Here is a 12962-nt window from a genome sequence, read left to right as displayed (position 1 = left end):
GCCTGTTACGACAAGACGCGGTCTGGCGTAAACCTACCTTGTTTTTAACAGTGTGCGCATGCGCATCCCCTCACCGCCCGGTGCGCATGCGCAGATGCTCTCATTGTCTTGCTTTTGTTCTTTTTCTTCCGTTTCAAGATTCAATGGAGTATCCTATTGAGAGGAGGGAGGAGGGGAGGACTGCGTTACACTGCCACTGAAAATTGAAAGGTGTGACTTTTGACTCTGTAAAGGGTGATACTGGGTGATAAATATTTGATCACCAAAGGGTCATACTAATTTGTATGACGAAAAAGGACCAATTTCGATATGACCGAAAAACAGTCATACTTTTTATGTATTACTGATGAAGGTGGACAAATAGCCAAGCTTAAAAAGGGCCAGTCTCACTGATGTCTTTCCTTTCTTGGCAAAAAAATGGTCAGATGTCTCATTCTTTGCCTTTCAGTGGCGGAACACCGGACGGGAGGTAGAACTCATCGGAACATAACGCTTCTATTTTAAATTTGAGAGCACACCTTCCTCCGAAGTAGGCACGGGTGAAAATGGAGAGAAATGTTGCGAGACGTTAAGCAAACACAGTAGGAGGGGTCTGGGCCACACTCCAAATATCCCACAGAGCTTTTACTTCGTAACACGAACAAAAAGCTTAGTATTATGATTGCGCAGCGAAGTTAAAGTGGTCTATGATGAAGAGATTCTCAGTAACTTCTGACCATTTTCTTCGTACATATTACGAGCAAATATCTCTGTACTAGGGCAGATTTGTGTCGTAAAGTACTCAGAAAAAGCTATGAACTATGACTGCACGACATTTGTCAGTAGAAAGTTGGGAGTGCACACTGTTAAAAATAATCGTAAATTTACGACATTTTGTAGAACAATTGTGTCGTTTTTAAACGACATATTTTGTTACGACTGAAGTCGTAAATATACGACTCGAGTCGTAAATTTACGACATATCTGTCGCTAATTTTGATAGCGAGACGTTGCGTTTTGAAACGAATTAAGTCCTAAGTTTACGACTTAATCGTAAGTTTACGAACGATCGGAATTGATTTATGGAATATGTCGTGCAGTTATGACTTCAGTCATACATTTACGACTCTTGTCGTAAATTTGTGACATGAATCGTAAGTAAACGACACAAATCTAAAAAAACGAGCAAAATTGTAACTTTTGACCAACTTTTCGGGGATTTCAGATTCCAAAATATTTAATCGCGATTACGACATTGTCGTAGAAAAACGATTTTTCAGTCGTTCAGTTACGACGAAGTAGTTTGAGAACGATTTCCGTCGCTATCAAAATTAGCGACATTTTCGTCGCTAATTTACGACAAAATTTCTGACAGTGCAGCTTAACGCCGCGCAATAGGATACTCCAATGTATTTTGAAACGGAAGATGAAGAACAGAAGTAAGCTCTAAAAACAGCTTCTGCAGCGTTGTGCTGTGGTCGTCGGCAAGGCTGCAGAGCCGGTAAAAACGGGGAAGTCCTTAGACAGTGGACAGCCTCAAGAGCAACCTAGCTGAACGCCTGAAGCATGAAAAGCTCGCACCGCAAATCTCATGCTCCAGGCAGGCGTCAAGCTCAAGACAGAATGAACAACAGGTCTAATGTAAGTGTATCACAGTATCAAGTGTGAAACGAATTATGAGTCTAGAAACTGACTTGCATGCTACCAGAAAAACCTTTTATGTGGGGTGATGAACCACTGCGCACTTGTGCGATCGAACGCCACTACATCGTGGCGGGGAAGAAAAAGGACGATAAGACGAAGATCGAAGAAGTTTGAGAGGAAATAGACAGAAACGTTGAAGACAAATCGGTGATAGAGGCGGCTGGAACAATCAAGGAAGAGGTCAGGATCACAGGCATCGCCTACCAGACCTGGTCTAAGGAAATTCATGAACGCGTTCAGGAAATCAGCAATTTGGATTTCCCCCTGCAGCATTCCTCTGCCTTCCCTCATAGTTGTTACTGATTACTCTCTCAAACTCGTTTTGACTTTTTTCACTCCATTATTGACTTATTGTCCTTTGCTTACGTAGTTTTTTAAGCAGCAAACATAATATTTAGTATTTCCTCTGTAACCACGCCCATTATTGTTCACTGTAAAGACTAAATTGTCATAAGTTATTGACTATTTTTGAAGACTGCGTATTAACCACTCTTAGTCAATAGCAAATTGACTTTTAGTCAATATAACGAACGAAATCTTACATACACACTAAATGTTTATGTACAATTTCATACGTGGTGATGCATAATTTTAAACTTGTGTGCCGTCGTGCATAAAATTGTGCGTGAATTTGCATTAATTTATGCATTTTCACGCATAATATTATGCAAATTCCCCACATGCACAAAATTGTGCTAGTGGCACGTACAAAATTCTACATAAAGATTTATTGTGTAGATATTGAGGAAATAATACTTTTATTGCTGTGTAAAGTACTATTTAACAAAGGACAAAAAGTCAGTAACAGTCTGAGAGTGTAGACAGAGACCCGGGCTCCTCAGGCATGTCGTTCCTTTCTTGGAGTCCTTCTCGACATTCCTCCCCGGTCCATGCGTACTGGGTTTACCGGTACAGTATCGATACGAACCAGGGCCAGGGACGACCTAGACCAAAGATAAACGCAGGGCGCTTCAGCGACACAATTCTCAACCTTTGTTTGGTCGCCTCACGCGATTGTGCGAAGAGGATCCAAAGGTGCAGTCTCGATCCCGGTCAGTATCAGTGGTGGCGTGATGCAGCTACGCAGCGCAGAGCCTCCGCCTCAATCCTTTGGAACTCAATGACGCGTAGATTTCTTTTTTTTCTTCTTCCTTTTACGGCAGTAACTATGTAACGCACTGAAGCTGGGAGACCACTCCGAGGGATACGGGCGGCTGTTCACTGGCCGCTTCCGGACGCGCTCCTGCGAAAGTCCAACCGCTCCCCAGTCTGAGTTACGGCTTTCGACACAGCGGTGAGTCCACTGCGAGGTACCAGTCTGATTGCGAGAGTCGTTGTCGTCGCTCTGTTCCTCTTGCACCTGTGCGGGATGCCCCATGAGTGCGAGAGAGAGAGCGCGACGAAAACTACTCTCGGAATCAGTCTGCAGAAGCCCACTGCCACATTGTCTTTGACACTGTAGGGTAAGGTTACCGAACATGAATCACTTTTAAGAAACGTACTGTATTTCGCCCGAAACAAGCGATTACCTAGATTTTCTTCGATACACTCCGAGATAATCACGAAGACAACCACCTCTCAAGAACTGATTATTTAATAAGAAATGCGTTGAAATTTACAGCGCTTTGAAATTTCCCTGATATTAGTGATCCATGTCTGACTCGCGTTTTGACAGGGGCGTTCCAACTACTTCCGGTCGTCTAAATTTTGAAAGGGTGCACACAACGAAGGTGTCACTAATTTTTTTTGAGACATTTCTGATGAATGGATTCTTTGTAATAACGCTTAGAATTTCGACTCCTAACCTAACCTGTAACCTGACCGTTTTTGGACCCTTTTGCAGCGGCACTTTTTCATTTGCATATTGTAACGGTAACGGTAAGAAGGATCAGCTCCCCCGCGCGTGATTCTAGCAGTCAGAAGTGCAGTCTACATGATAAACTTAAAAAAAAAATTAAATTGGTCGATTGGTTTGGCGGTACGGGCTCGCTGACAAAAATGAACCATGGTTGGTACCACGATCTGTGTTCGGCACTTTACCCAAAGGTTCCTTCGAAATTTGAAGAAGATCGCATTGAAGCTCCTACCGTTCGATCTTTTGGAATTCGCGAAGAATCTTCATGAATTTTCTCATACTCTGCAAACTCAAGTGGCACACACTTCCTGGTGCATGCCTGGCAGGCACACACTTCTTTTCTGCATGCCTGGCAGGCACACACTTGCTTGTATGCATGCATAAGCGACGGCAAGTGTGTGCCTGAGGCATGCACCAGGAAGTGTGTGCCTGCCAGGCATGCAGAAAAGAAGTGTGTGCCTGCAGGCATGCACCAGGAAGTGTGTGCCTGTCACACACTTGAGTTTGCAGAGTACTCTTGGCAGGGTACCAAGGAGTCCTGGTTCAGACTGCCGCAGTACCACTCAAAAAAAATTTCAATACAAAATTCTGTAACATGGTTACGCAGTAATTTCCATTACAAATGTTACAAAATTGTGTATCAGATGTGCACAGACAATGTATTTTAAATGTACGGGACGGGCCAAAGTTTCCGATGTGTATCGACACTTTTCCTGTTATTCTCCATTCTTATCATTATGAGGTAAAACACAATTTTGATTTTGTCCACAGAACAGAAATGGCTTCCAAAAAAGGACCCAAGTCCTCAAGACAGCAGAGGAAAGACTCGAAACGTAAGTTCTTGCGAATATTTCAGCCCCCCCCCCCCGGGGGGAGGAGGGGGGGTACGTCTCACACAACCCTAGCCATTTGGGAGTACCTAAAGGCTGTACACTGTAAAAAATTATGTTGTAATTTAGCAGTAAATATGTTGCTAATTTTCTTAGCGATCAAAGTTGTTTTCAAATGACTTTCGTTGTTTACTAACGAGTTGCGTCGTTCGTCCACAAGATGTTTGTAAACCGGTAGACAGCCTTATTTGCATCAATTTTTATTGCCGATTAGGTCACAGACCTAGTAGAGTCCCGGTTACCCCGCAGTAACCACTTCTTAGATTGTCCGGGTTGTTTGTACGCAGCAAAATATTGTTTTGAAACAGCATAAGTCATAAAAATAATTAGCAACGAATTCGTCGTTTTAAAACAAGCAAACTTGTTCACAAACAACAGCGTTGTCGAGGTTGGTAATTGTGTTGTTGTTTTAAAACAACAATTTTTAACAGTGTACATACTTATAAGAAAAAAAAACACCTTACACTAACTTCAGGGAGTCGAGGTAATCTGAAATTACCAATGAAAAAGTATTTAAAGAGGAAATAAAATTGCCGGCATCTGGCAGTTGGCCGATTCTAGACCTAAAACGCCTATCCCTCTCTTACTCTCAACTCGTGCGTGACTGTAAAATGGTTTTGCCGGCAGCCGACGAGGCGGAGGCTCAGAAGGAAGGCACTGTATCCTGGAGACTGCCCTCCCTGGCGGACATGCTGCCGTCTCTAATGTGCTGGCCAACCTGGCCCTCCGTGTCGGCAATCGCGTGGACCAGTGACCCGACCGACTCCCGTAAGCGAATCAAAGTGAATAGTGAAGGGGGAAGCAGGGGGTGGCAACGGGTGGCAACGGCCTAGGGAGAGCGTGAAGCGATGCTCGCGCCGTCAGTGCAGAGGTTGCGCACTTCTTCGAGATTATGAAAACTAGACTGTGTTTTTGGAAAGGGCTTGAAATTTAGGGTGCATTATAGGCTAATTGCTCTTCTCGAAACTCCCCCCTTACCTAATACAAGGTAGGTTTACGCCAGACCGCGTCTTGTCGTAACAGGCTTCGCGATGTCTCGCTGCCTGTTCCTCCAATCCACGCCTGGCGTACCTACCTTGGCCTGCGGCGCTAGCCTGCCTGCGGCAGGCAATGGCTTGTCCGTTGTCGGTTATCTTTTAACTTGATGAATGCTGGGGGGAAATAGAGTTGTTTTATCTACAGATGACACGATCTTGACCCTTGTCACTTTTTTACTTGTCGAGGCTGGGGGGCTCCGCCCCCCAGACCCCCTTTTTCCAAGACAGAAGTAGTCTATCTGCAGAAATCTCTATTTTTCGCCGTTTTTTATGTGTTTTTTGCCAATAAAAACTGAACCAGTTGAGCTAGGATGGTGAAATTTCGCGTGTGCCGAGCCAAGGACATACCTAAGAAGTGTGCAAAATCTCACCGAGATCGGCCGAGCCGTTCAGGAGGAGTAGTGCGGACAGACAGACAGACCGACAGACAGACAGACCGACAGACAGACCGACAGACAGACAGACAAAACTTTTCAACCCCACTGGAGTAACAGGCTTCGCTATCGCTCAGCCAATTAAGGTGCAGTAAAAACACCGAAAAACACAAAAATTATAAAATTGAGGAAAAAACTCGAATGCGCCATGTCGATGTAAATGACTCCGCCTTTGTGATCGGTTGAATTGGAAGTATCGGACAGTCTACTAGGCCTAATGCACCCCAAATTTTGTGCTCTTTTGATCTGTACAAAGCGTTTTGCAATCAACGGCCTAGATCTTACAATCGAAGCAAAATAAGTAACCCCTGCACCTCACTCGCGCATGGCTTCACGCGCTTCGTAGGCCGTTGCCGCCCCCTGGGGGAAGAGCTGGTGAAAAGTTATAAAAAAAAATTGATGTTGAGCTATGCATTTATGAGTACATTTGTGATTATAACCGTTTAACGCTGTATTTTAGAAGACAATTACATCTAGGGTCAAAACTAGAGCCAGCTGCCATGTTCAAAAATATTACCACTTTTTCTGGACACAACGAACTGTAGCTAATTATAGTTGACAGAAGTTTAAGTAGTTTAACTGCAGTTGAAAGAAATGCAGCTGGACAAGTAAATTACTTTACATTTAAAATCTTCTTGTGATCAGTAGATTAACTTCACTCAAAGAACAAATGGACAACACGCCGTGGAGTGACTCTTGCAGTTTTGAAATGAAAATGAAAGTTCAGTCCTTTCCACCCGTGGTAATTTTCCTCTTCCGCTTCCTGGATCAATTGCCGTGAATGCGTTTCAATCACGCACTCGTCATTTGTCCGTACACTGAAAACTCGAGTTTTCAGTGTGCTTACAGGGGGAGGAAGTTGTTGGGCTGATTTTTTGTCTGCCCTGGAGGACAGTGGCCACTTTAAAGGTCGGATTCGTTCTGTCTATCGATAAGACATGATGCTCAGTTTGAGCACTATGCGTCGATAAGAAAGTATCCCGGGCTCAGAGACGCATGCTCACGTGCAACCATTTCGGTCTCATATCTCCACGAGACGCGTCCCATTTCCGGCCTCGTGTTCGCCACCTAAGCGCCCGCCAACTGCGAATCAGCCACTTGAGGCAGGGAGGGGACTTTGAACTTAAATTGTGGGCACTCACCGATTAAGAGGGCAGTAGCACTTGGTCACGCTTTCTCAATTTTCTTCGAACTTTGTGTTTGAACCTAAATAAAAAGACTTGGATGAATGCTGTAAAGAAACGGCGGTGACCAAGTGGGTGATTCCGTACGTAGGGGCCGTTTTAGCCACCATAGAAAGTCACACAATCAATCTTGCTTGTTCGGCCTGAATTTTGCCTAGATCGCGTCAATAGGACACCAGGACGACACTCTGAGCGTGGGCGAGCTACAAGTTGGCTTTCGTTTTCTCCCCCAATAAAATATGACGAAGATTACTCAAAATATGACGGAAATTACGCTTGATGGAAATTACAAACAGATGTTTCTAGCTCACTGCAAATGCCCATCGCCTCAGAAATATTCTTTAAGTTTGGCACACTAGTCCCACGTCAAGACACGCCTTTTCACGTGTAGGATGACTTTCTTAACCTAATAGGAGAGGGGTGAGAGGGGCATTCGGAAATTGGATCAATTGTTACAACCCACCGTTTTCAGGCATACACAACGGCGGTGGTTTTCAGCAGGGAGCACTCCTAGTAGTTTTTATGATGGTTACTTTGAAACCACTAAGACAAAAGTCGGAGTACGGTGGACATTTTGTACGCGTTCTGAAAGGACACTTCCAACCAATATACGATCGTAAAATTCAAGCAAGATAGTCACTATACGTTAGAGATTTGATGGGTGTGTGTGGAATTCGAAGATTAGAATGGAACAAATGGTTACAGAGCCGCAAAGTTGGTGTAAGGTGCGAATGGACATGACGGAACTTACAAAATCAACCCTTTTGGCCCCCCTCCCGCGTCACATGTTGGCTTTGAAAGTCCATATACAAAGGGAACAAGCTAGTCTGGTGCCAAACAAGATTCTTAAGTGCATAAATGGCTGCACTCGAATAAATTTGCCCTGGGGAGGGTGTGGACACGGAAACGCCCACTAAGCGCGGAATCACCCCAGTGAGAGATCAAACTAAAACAACAAATTTAAAAAAATGGTTTATTTTAAGCTTGTCAATAAAGGCCTTCACTTCGCGCACGATTTCAGGCAAAGTTTTCAACTTTGCTGCAATCGGTTAAGTGCATCTGAAAGAGCAGAAAATGGTCCATGAAATGAACCTCGGGCGTTAATATCGGACGAGAAGTAAGATACACATGGTCACCGCCGTTTGTCCCCAGCATTCATGCAAGTCAGTTTGCTTGAGGTCCAGACAGAAATTTCGAAAAAAAAGCGCACTAGGTGTCACTGCTCCCCTAATAAGAGGCCAGAAAAAGCGCTGGCGGGTAGTGCTCGAGTTCGCTCATGTAAAGATAGGGCAACCTAGTTGGCGCCAGTCGCTAATTAAATAGGGTATTTCAGAAGAGACCCGGCCTGGGAGCCAAAAAATGCCATCTGTACCGAAAACACTCAAATAAAAAAAAAATATACCAAAAACTTAAAACAGCCAAATTTTTAAAAAATGAAAACCTAACTTTTAACTTTTGTTAAAACAATTAAAATGTTTTTTTTTTTCTGTTGTTTTAGGTTTGAGATGTATTTTTGGTTTGGACCTTAGAGGTGATTAAAGTGAAGCGTTCCAATTTTTTTTTGAGGTCCGGTCTCAGTTTATTTTTTGTCCCGAGACTCCGAGAAATTGCACAGTTTTCATCCGCCTGCACAGGTCCGGTCATCAAAGTGAGGGACGGTTTCCTCCGAGGAAAAACCCACAGCACCGAGCTGGGCACGACGTACTCGGCCTTCCGCGGAATCCCTTACGCCAAGCCGCCCGTGGGGAAACTGAGGTTCAAGGTACGTGTCGTCTTGCCTGCATTGTGCTGCTATGTAACTACACGATGACATTAAACTCATGAAAACATGTCATTGCATGATAATAGCTAATTGCTCATTTCATTCTAAGACGATTGCTTCTTATTCTTATACCATTTCATGGTAGTGTATTACTCACTCATGTCATTCCATGATGACATGTAATTCAATTAACATGTATGTTGTGTGATTGCCAGCACGTTACATGTACTTGACACAATTGTAACGTGTAACGTGTAATTTAACGTGTAACTACACGTTACATGATTACAAGAAAATGCATGTGAGTTTCATGTTAGCATGAAATTACATGTACATTACATGCACATTACATGCAAATGAAATTGGAAAAAAGAATTCAGTGGCGTACCAGCAACTTAAGAGGAGGCTATGGTGAAAATGCTATTTTCTCCTTAAGTATGTGCCTGTAGGTACGCACGTTAAAACAGTGTGCGTATAGACATGCCTCACATTTTAAACTGTGTGCCATGCAACGCACACACTTGCGTTTGCAGGATGGGCGAACTTTTCGCAGTCAAGGCCTGGTCCGAAATAATTTTCCATTTCTATCCGCATCTGTTCCGTTTACATTCTTAAAACTAATCTTGGGCGTTGGTTTCTCCCCAGGCACCGGAACCAGCCCAACCATGGACAGGTGTTAGAGATGCGAGCCGCGAGGGGAACATCTGCACTCAACCTTTCGTCAATTTTAAGTTTCAGCCAGTAAGTTGTCATTTCTCCCACTCCACCATTTATTCTATAGTGTACCGTCCATGGCACCGGTACGTTTGGTCCTTCTAGGCCATGGATTGAAACGCCCAACTTTTTCATGACCGCAGGCGTCATGGGCTCTGAAGGACATCAAGGCGTTCATGGCAACGATCCCAACGCTCGTTCGTAGAGTTGGCAAGATTCTCCGCCAAAGCGAAGACTGCCTCTTCCTCAACGTTTACACGCCAGCGGTATGTGCACACCTGCTCAATTTTCTTCGAACTTTGTGTTTGGACCTCCACACAAAAGACTTGCATAAATATGCTAGAGACAAACGTCGGTGACCACGTTACTTTCTCATTAACTCCGTAAGCAGCAATAGTACTTTGTATTTTTAAAGTATACATTAAATGTTATGTACAATATTGTACGAGACATCACAGTTTTTTGTGCACACGAACTTTTCGTACAATTTTTGTATGAAAAACGGCACAAATTTCCCCATTTTGTGCCAAATCTTGTACAAATTTGTACGAAAATTTCGTGTGCACAAAAAACTGTGATGTCTCGTACAAAATTTTTACAAGAACATTTAGTGTGTATGCCTAATTTCCTTTGTAAAATTGTGTAGAAAGACAATTGTCAGTACATTATCTAATTTTTTTTATTGCTGCCACAGATGCGATAATTTGAAGGAATCACCCTGGCCCTTTTGACGCAGCAAATTGTATGAAACTTATCACAGTAGAAATATTAGTGTTCGTTCCACATCTTGTCGCTAAGAAAGTTAGCGATAAATGTGTCGCTAAGTTGCGACAGAATTTTTATCAGTGTGCCCAATGCCCTTGCCCTTCTAAGTGGGATATTCGTTTGTTGCCAGTTGCCGCACGGTGAAGAGTCCGAGTCGCTGCTCCCTGTCATGTTCTTCATCCACGGCGGGGCCTGCCTCGTCGGCGACGGTGACAGCGACATTTTTGGCCCGGACTACTTCCTGGACAAGGGCATCGTCGTCGTCACCTTCAACTATCGCCTTGGACCGTTCGGTATACACGCACACATTACGCACTCACTCCAACAACTCCAAACAAAAAGTTGTTTGTTTGGCCAAGCTCGATATCTGCTATCGGAAATCTGGCATTTACAACCAATAGCTCGTAGCCATGACAGTAACAGGTCCGAAAACAACGAAGCTTAGGTTTGTTATCGTCGTACAACTGCAACGTCGTAAAAAATCTTAGCACCGCCGTTGGGTCCTTCGTATCAGATTCTCCATTGAAGCTATCGACTTAAGCATATCGAACAAAGTACATCACCTTAACGAAGTCTTTTGAGGTGCTAAACGAGGCAAGTGTTCCAGACCAAGAGTAAGGGAGGGTGGGGCACCTAGTGACACTTTTTGGATTTTGGCACTCACTTCGATACTGTGCGAGAAATGAATCTACTTACACCTCAGAAGGTTGCTTTGATCCTTCCTTGATCGAAATAACATGTTGTGGCGTTTTGACAAAACCTATTTCTATTATTTACATAGCTTCCCGCAGACCTCTGCACTTGTCACTTGGTGCCCCAGCCCGGGGCACCTAGTGACAGGACATATACCTCACATTACCAGCATAGAGCGACGCTCCAGCTAATTGAAAACTATCCGTTTTGGACTCTTTAAGCTTTTTAAATATCAAACCATTCTGAACGGCGCCATTTTCCCCAAGAAACTGCATTTTACTAAATTGCCAATCAAATTCAATGTTCTACCAAATTGTCGTTAAAAGTAGTCTCATTTATGTTTCGTTGTGTGACAATCGGTGACAATTTACTTCGCGGTTGCCAAATCGATGTTTTGAAACGTTTAAATCGTTGAAATACGGTAAATAGAGTATGTCTGTCACTACCTGCCCCGGGGGCTCATTTTCGTTCAAAATTTTATATTAAGGAAATGAAATCACATGTTTGAGCTGGTTCAGCGAAAACAACTTACTAAAGGTCCTTATTATTGATTAAAAGTGCCAGAACGATCGGCAGTGCCGTTTACTGGAAGAATGGCGAGAAAACATTTTGTTAAAAAGTCGTAAAATCTGTGATTTTGGGTTATTATTTTCTTGCTTTTATTCTAGGGGCTAAAATATTTTGTTCAAAGTATCACTTTCACTTGAACATGATTCCACAGCATAAGACCTTTAGATTAGCCACCTCGAGGTGTCTGAAAGTGCCATAGGGTGGCCAGGGCACCCCTGTGTCACTAGGTGCCCCTGTCACTAGGTGCCCCACCCTCCCTTACTGTATTGGCGTCTAGCAAATTTTACATACATCTGAAGTATTCAATTTGGTATCGACAAAACGTGTGACTTTTAAAACCGTTCCAAACTCTGATCAGATTATGTCAGATCGTTCCTAGGAAGATAAGCATCGCTATCGCTTCACTTCTCAGCTTAAGGGGGGACCCTGGTGAAAAAATCGCCAAAATTCCAAAAAATGGTATTTTCCAAGTTTATAGATAAGAATGTGCATAGAAGGTTTCAGATTCAACAGGTTGAACACCTTTAAGCTAAGTGGGTAGTTTCTTTATCATTTGGAAGGAAACAGCATTGAGATCAGTTGTCGTTGGCTTCTACGCTCAACTTCACAGCTTTGCTCAGTCAACAAAAAATTTTGTCGTAGAAAGACTTCCTGCGTTCCTGGTTGACACCTACATGAGTCGTCTTGCATGGACTCTATTCATTGATGACTTGTCGACAAATTTTAGTGACGGAATCTTGGTATCAGCCCTACTTTTTTTTAAACACACCTACAAGTTTGAAAAAAGGGGAAAAAAATCACCTTTTTTTTAATGTTAAAATTTGAAAACTCATATCTCAGGACAGAAGTTGAATTTGAATATTCCGTCACTAAAATCTCTTCTATACATCTTTAGGATAACCCAAAAAAATTTTCAAGACTTTCCGTCCCAATGTATGACGCAGGAAGATTTATCCCCAACGCTCCAAAAAACACTAAAAAGCTACTTTTCTCAGAGACCGTTCAACATTTTGGATTGAATTTTGTTTTGGGAACTCACCATAATTAACCTAATAGTTAAGCAAAGTTTCAACTTCCTGGGATTAATTTGAAGCCTACTTGAAAGTTTCACCAGGGTCCCCCCTTAAATTTTTATCTAATATTGGTTTGAAATATTGTCCGCTGTCTATTCTTGACGTTGGTTTGCAGGACCACATTAAGCAAGTTCAGGTAGACGAATTACACTGTTCGAAAATTTTTCGTTTATTTACAAAGATTTCACTGGAAATTTTTATAAACGAGAGCTTTGTAAAACGTAGTTGATGAAATATGCCTTTAAGTCCGAAAATTCATCGTAAACATCAATTTACAAGATACTTTGTAAATCTACAAAACA

The 12962-nt window shown here is 42.9% G+C and overlaps 2 protein-coding genes across 17 annotated transcripts in view; one reads left to right on the top strand and one right to left on the bottom strand.

Annotated features, from left to right (window-relative positions):
• LOC117642133 overlaps window positions 1-7142 on the bottom strand; it is a 27900-nt gene extending 20758 nt beyond the window's left edge. The window contains exons 1-2 of one of the 13 annotated variants that reach the window (XM_034379995.1): window positions 2675-2788; window positions 1694-1843 (exon numbers count right to left, since the gene is read on the bottom strand). The gene's annotated coding sequence lies outside the window, so the exon portion shown is untranslated. Of the gene's footprint in view, window positions 1-37; window positions 253-330; window positions 450-518; window positions 650-716; window positions 763-1693; window positions 1844-1892; window positions 2178-2674; window positions 2797-3770; window positions 3835-5015; window positions 5152-7041 lie in introns of those variants that run through there. The other 12 variants (XM_034380006.1, XM_034379993.1, XM_034379997.1 and 9 more) reach the window with 12 other exon arrangements.
• Window positions 2615-12962, top strand: part of LOC117642132 (cholinesterase 1-like) — a gene marked incomplete at its 3' end in the record, with an annotated part of 24474 nt that continues 14126 nt past the window's right edge. Inside the window, 8 exon segments of one of the 4 annotated variants that reach the window (XM_034379984.1) lie at window positions 2615-2735; window positions 2847-2977; window positions 4310-4371; window positions 5056-5196; window positions 8718-8845; window positions 9491-9586; window positions 9703-9825; window positions 10455-10617. In XM_034379984.1, the coding sequence (XP_034235875.1) occupies window positions 4317-4371; window positions 5056-5196; window positions 8718-8845; window positions 9491-9586; window positions 9703-9825; window positions 10455-10617 (706 nt within the window). 4 annotated transcript variants of the gene reach the window in all.

The sequence above is a fragment of the Thrips palmi genome, unplaced genomic scaffold, assembly GCF_012932325.1.
Source record: "Thrips palmi isolate BJ-2018 unplaced genomic scaffold, TpBJ-2018v1 HiC_scaffold_16, whole genome shotgun sequence".
In the NCBI taxonomy this organism is placed as follows: Eukaryota; Metazoa; Arthropoda; class Insecta; order Thysanoptera; family Thripidae; genus Thrips; species Thrips palmi.
The sequence above is the reverse complement of the archived record's forward strand: the minus strand, read 5'-3'. Positions and strand labels throughout refer to the sequence as shown.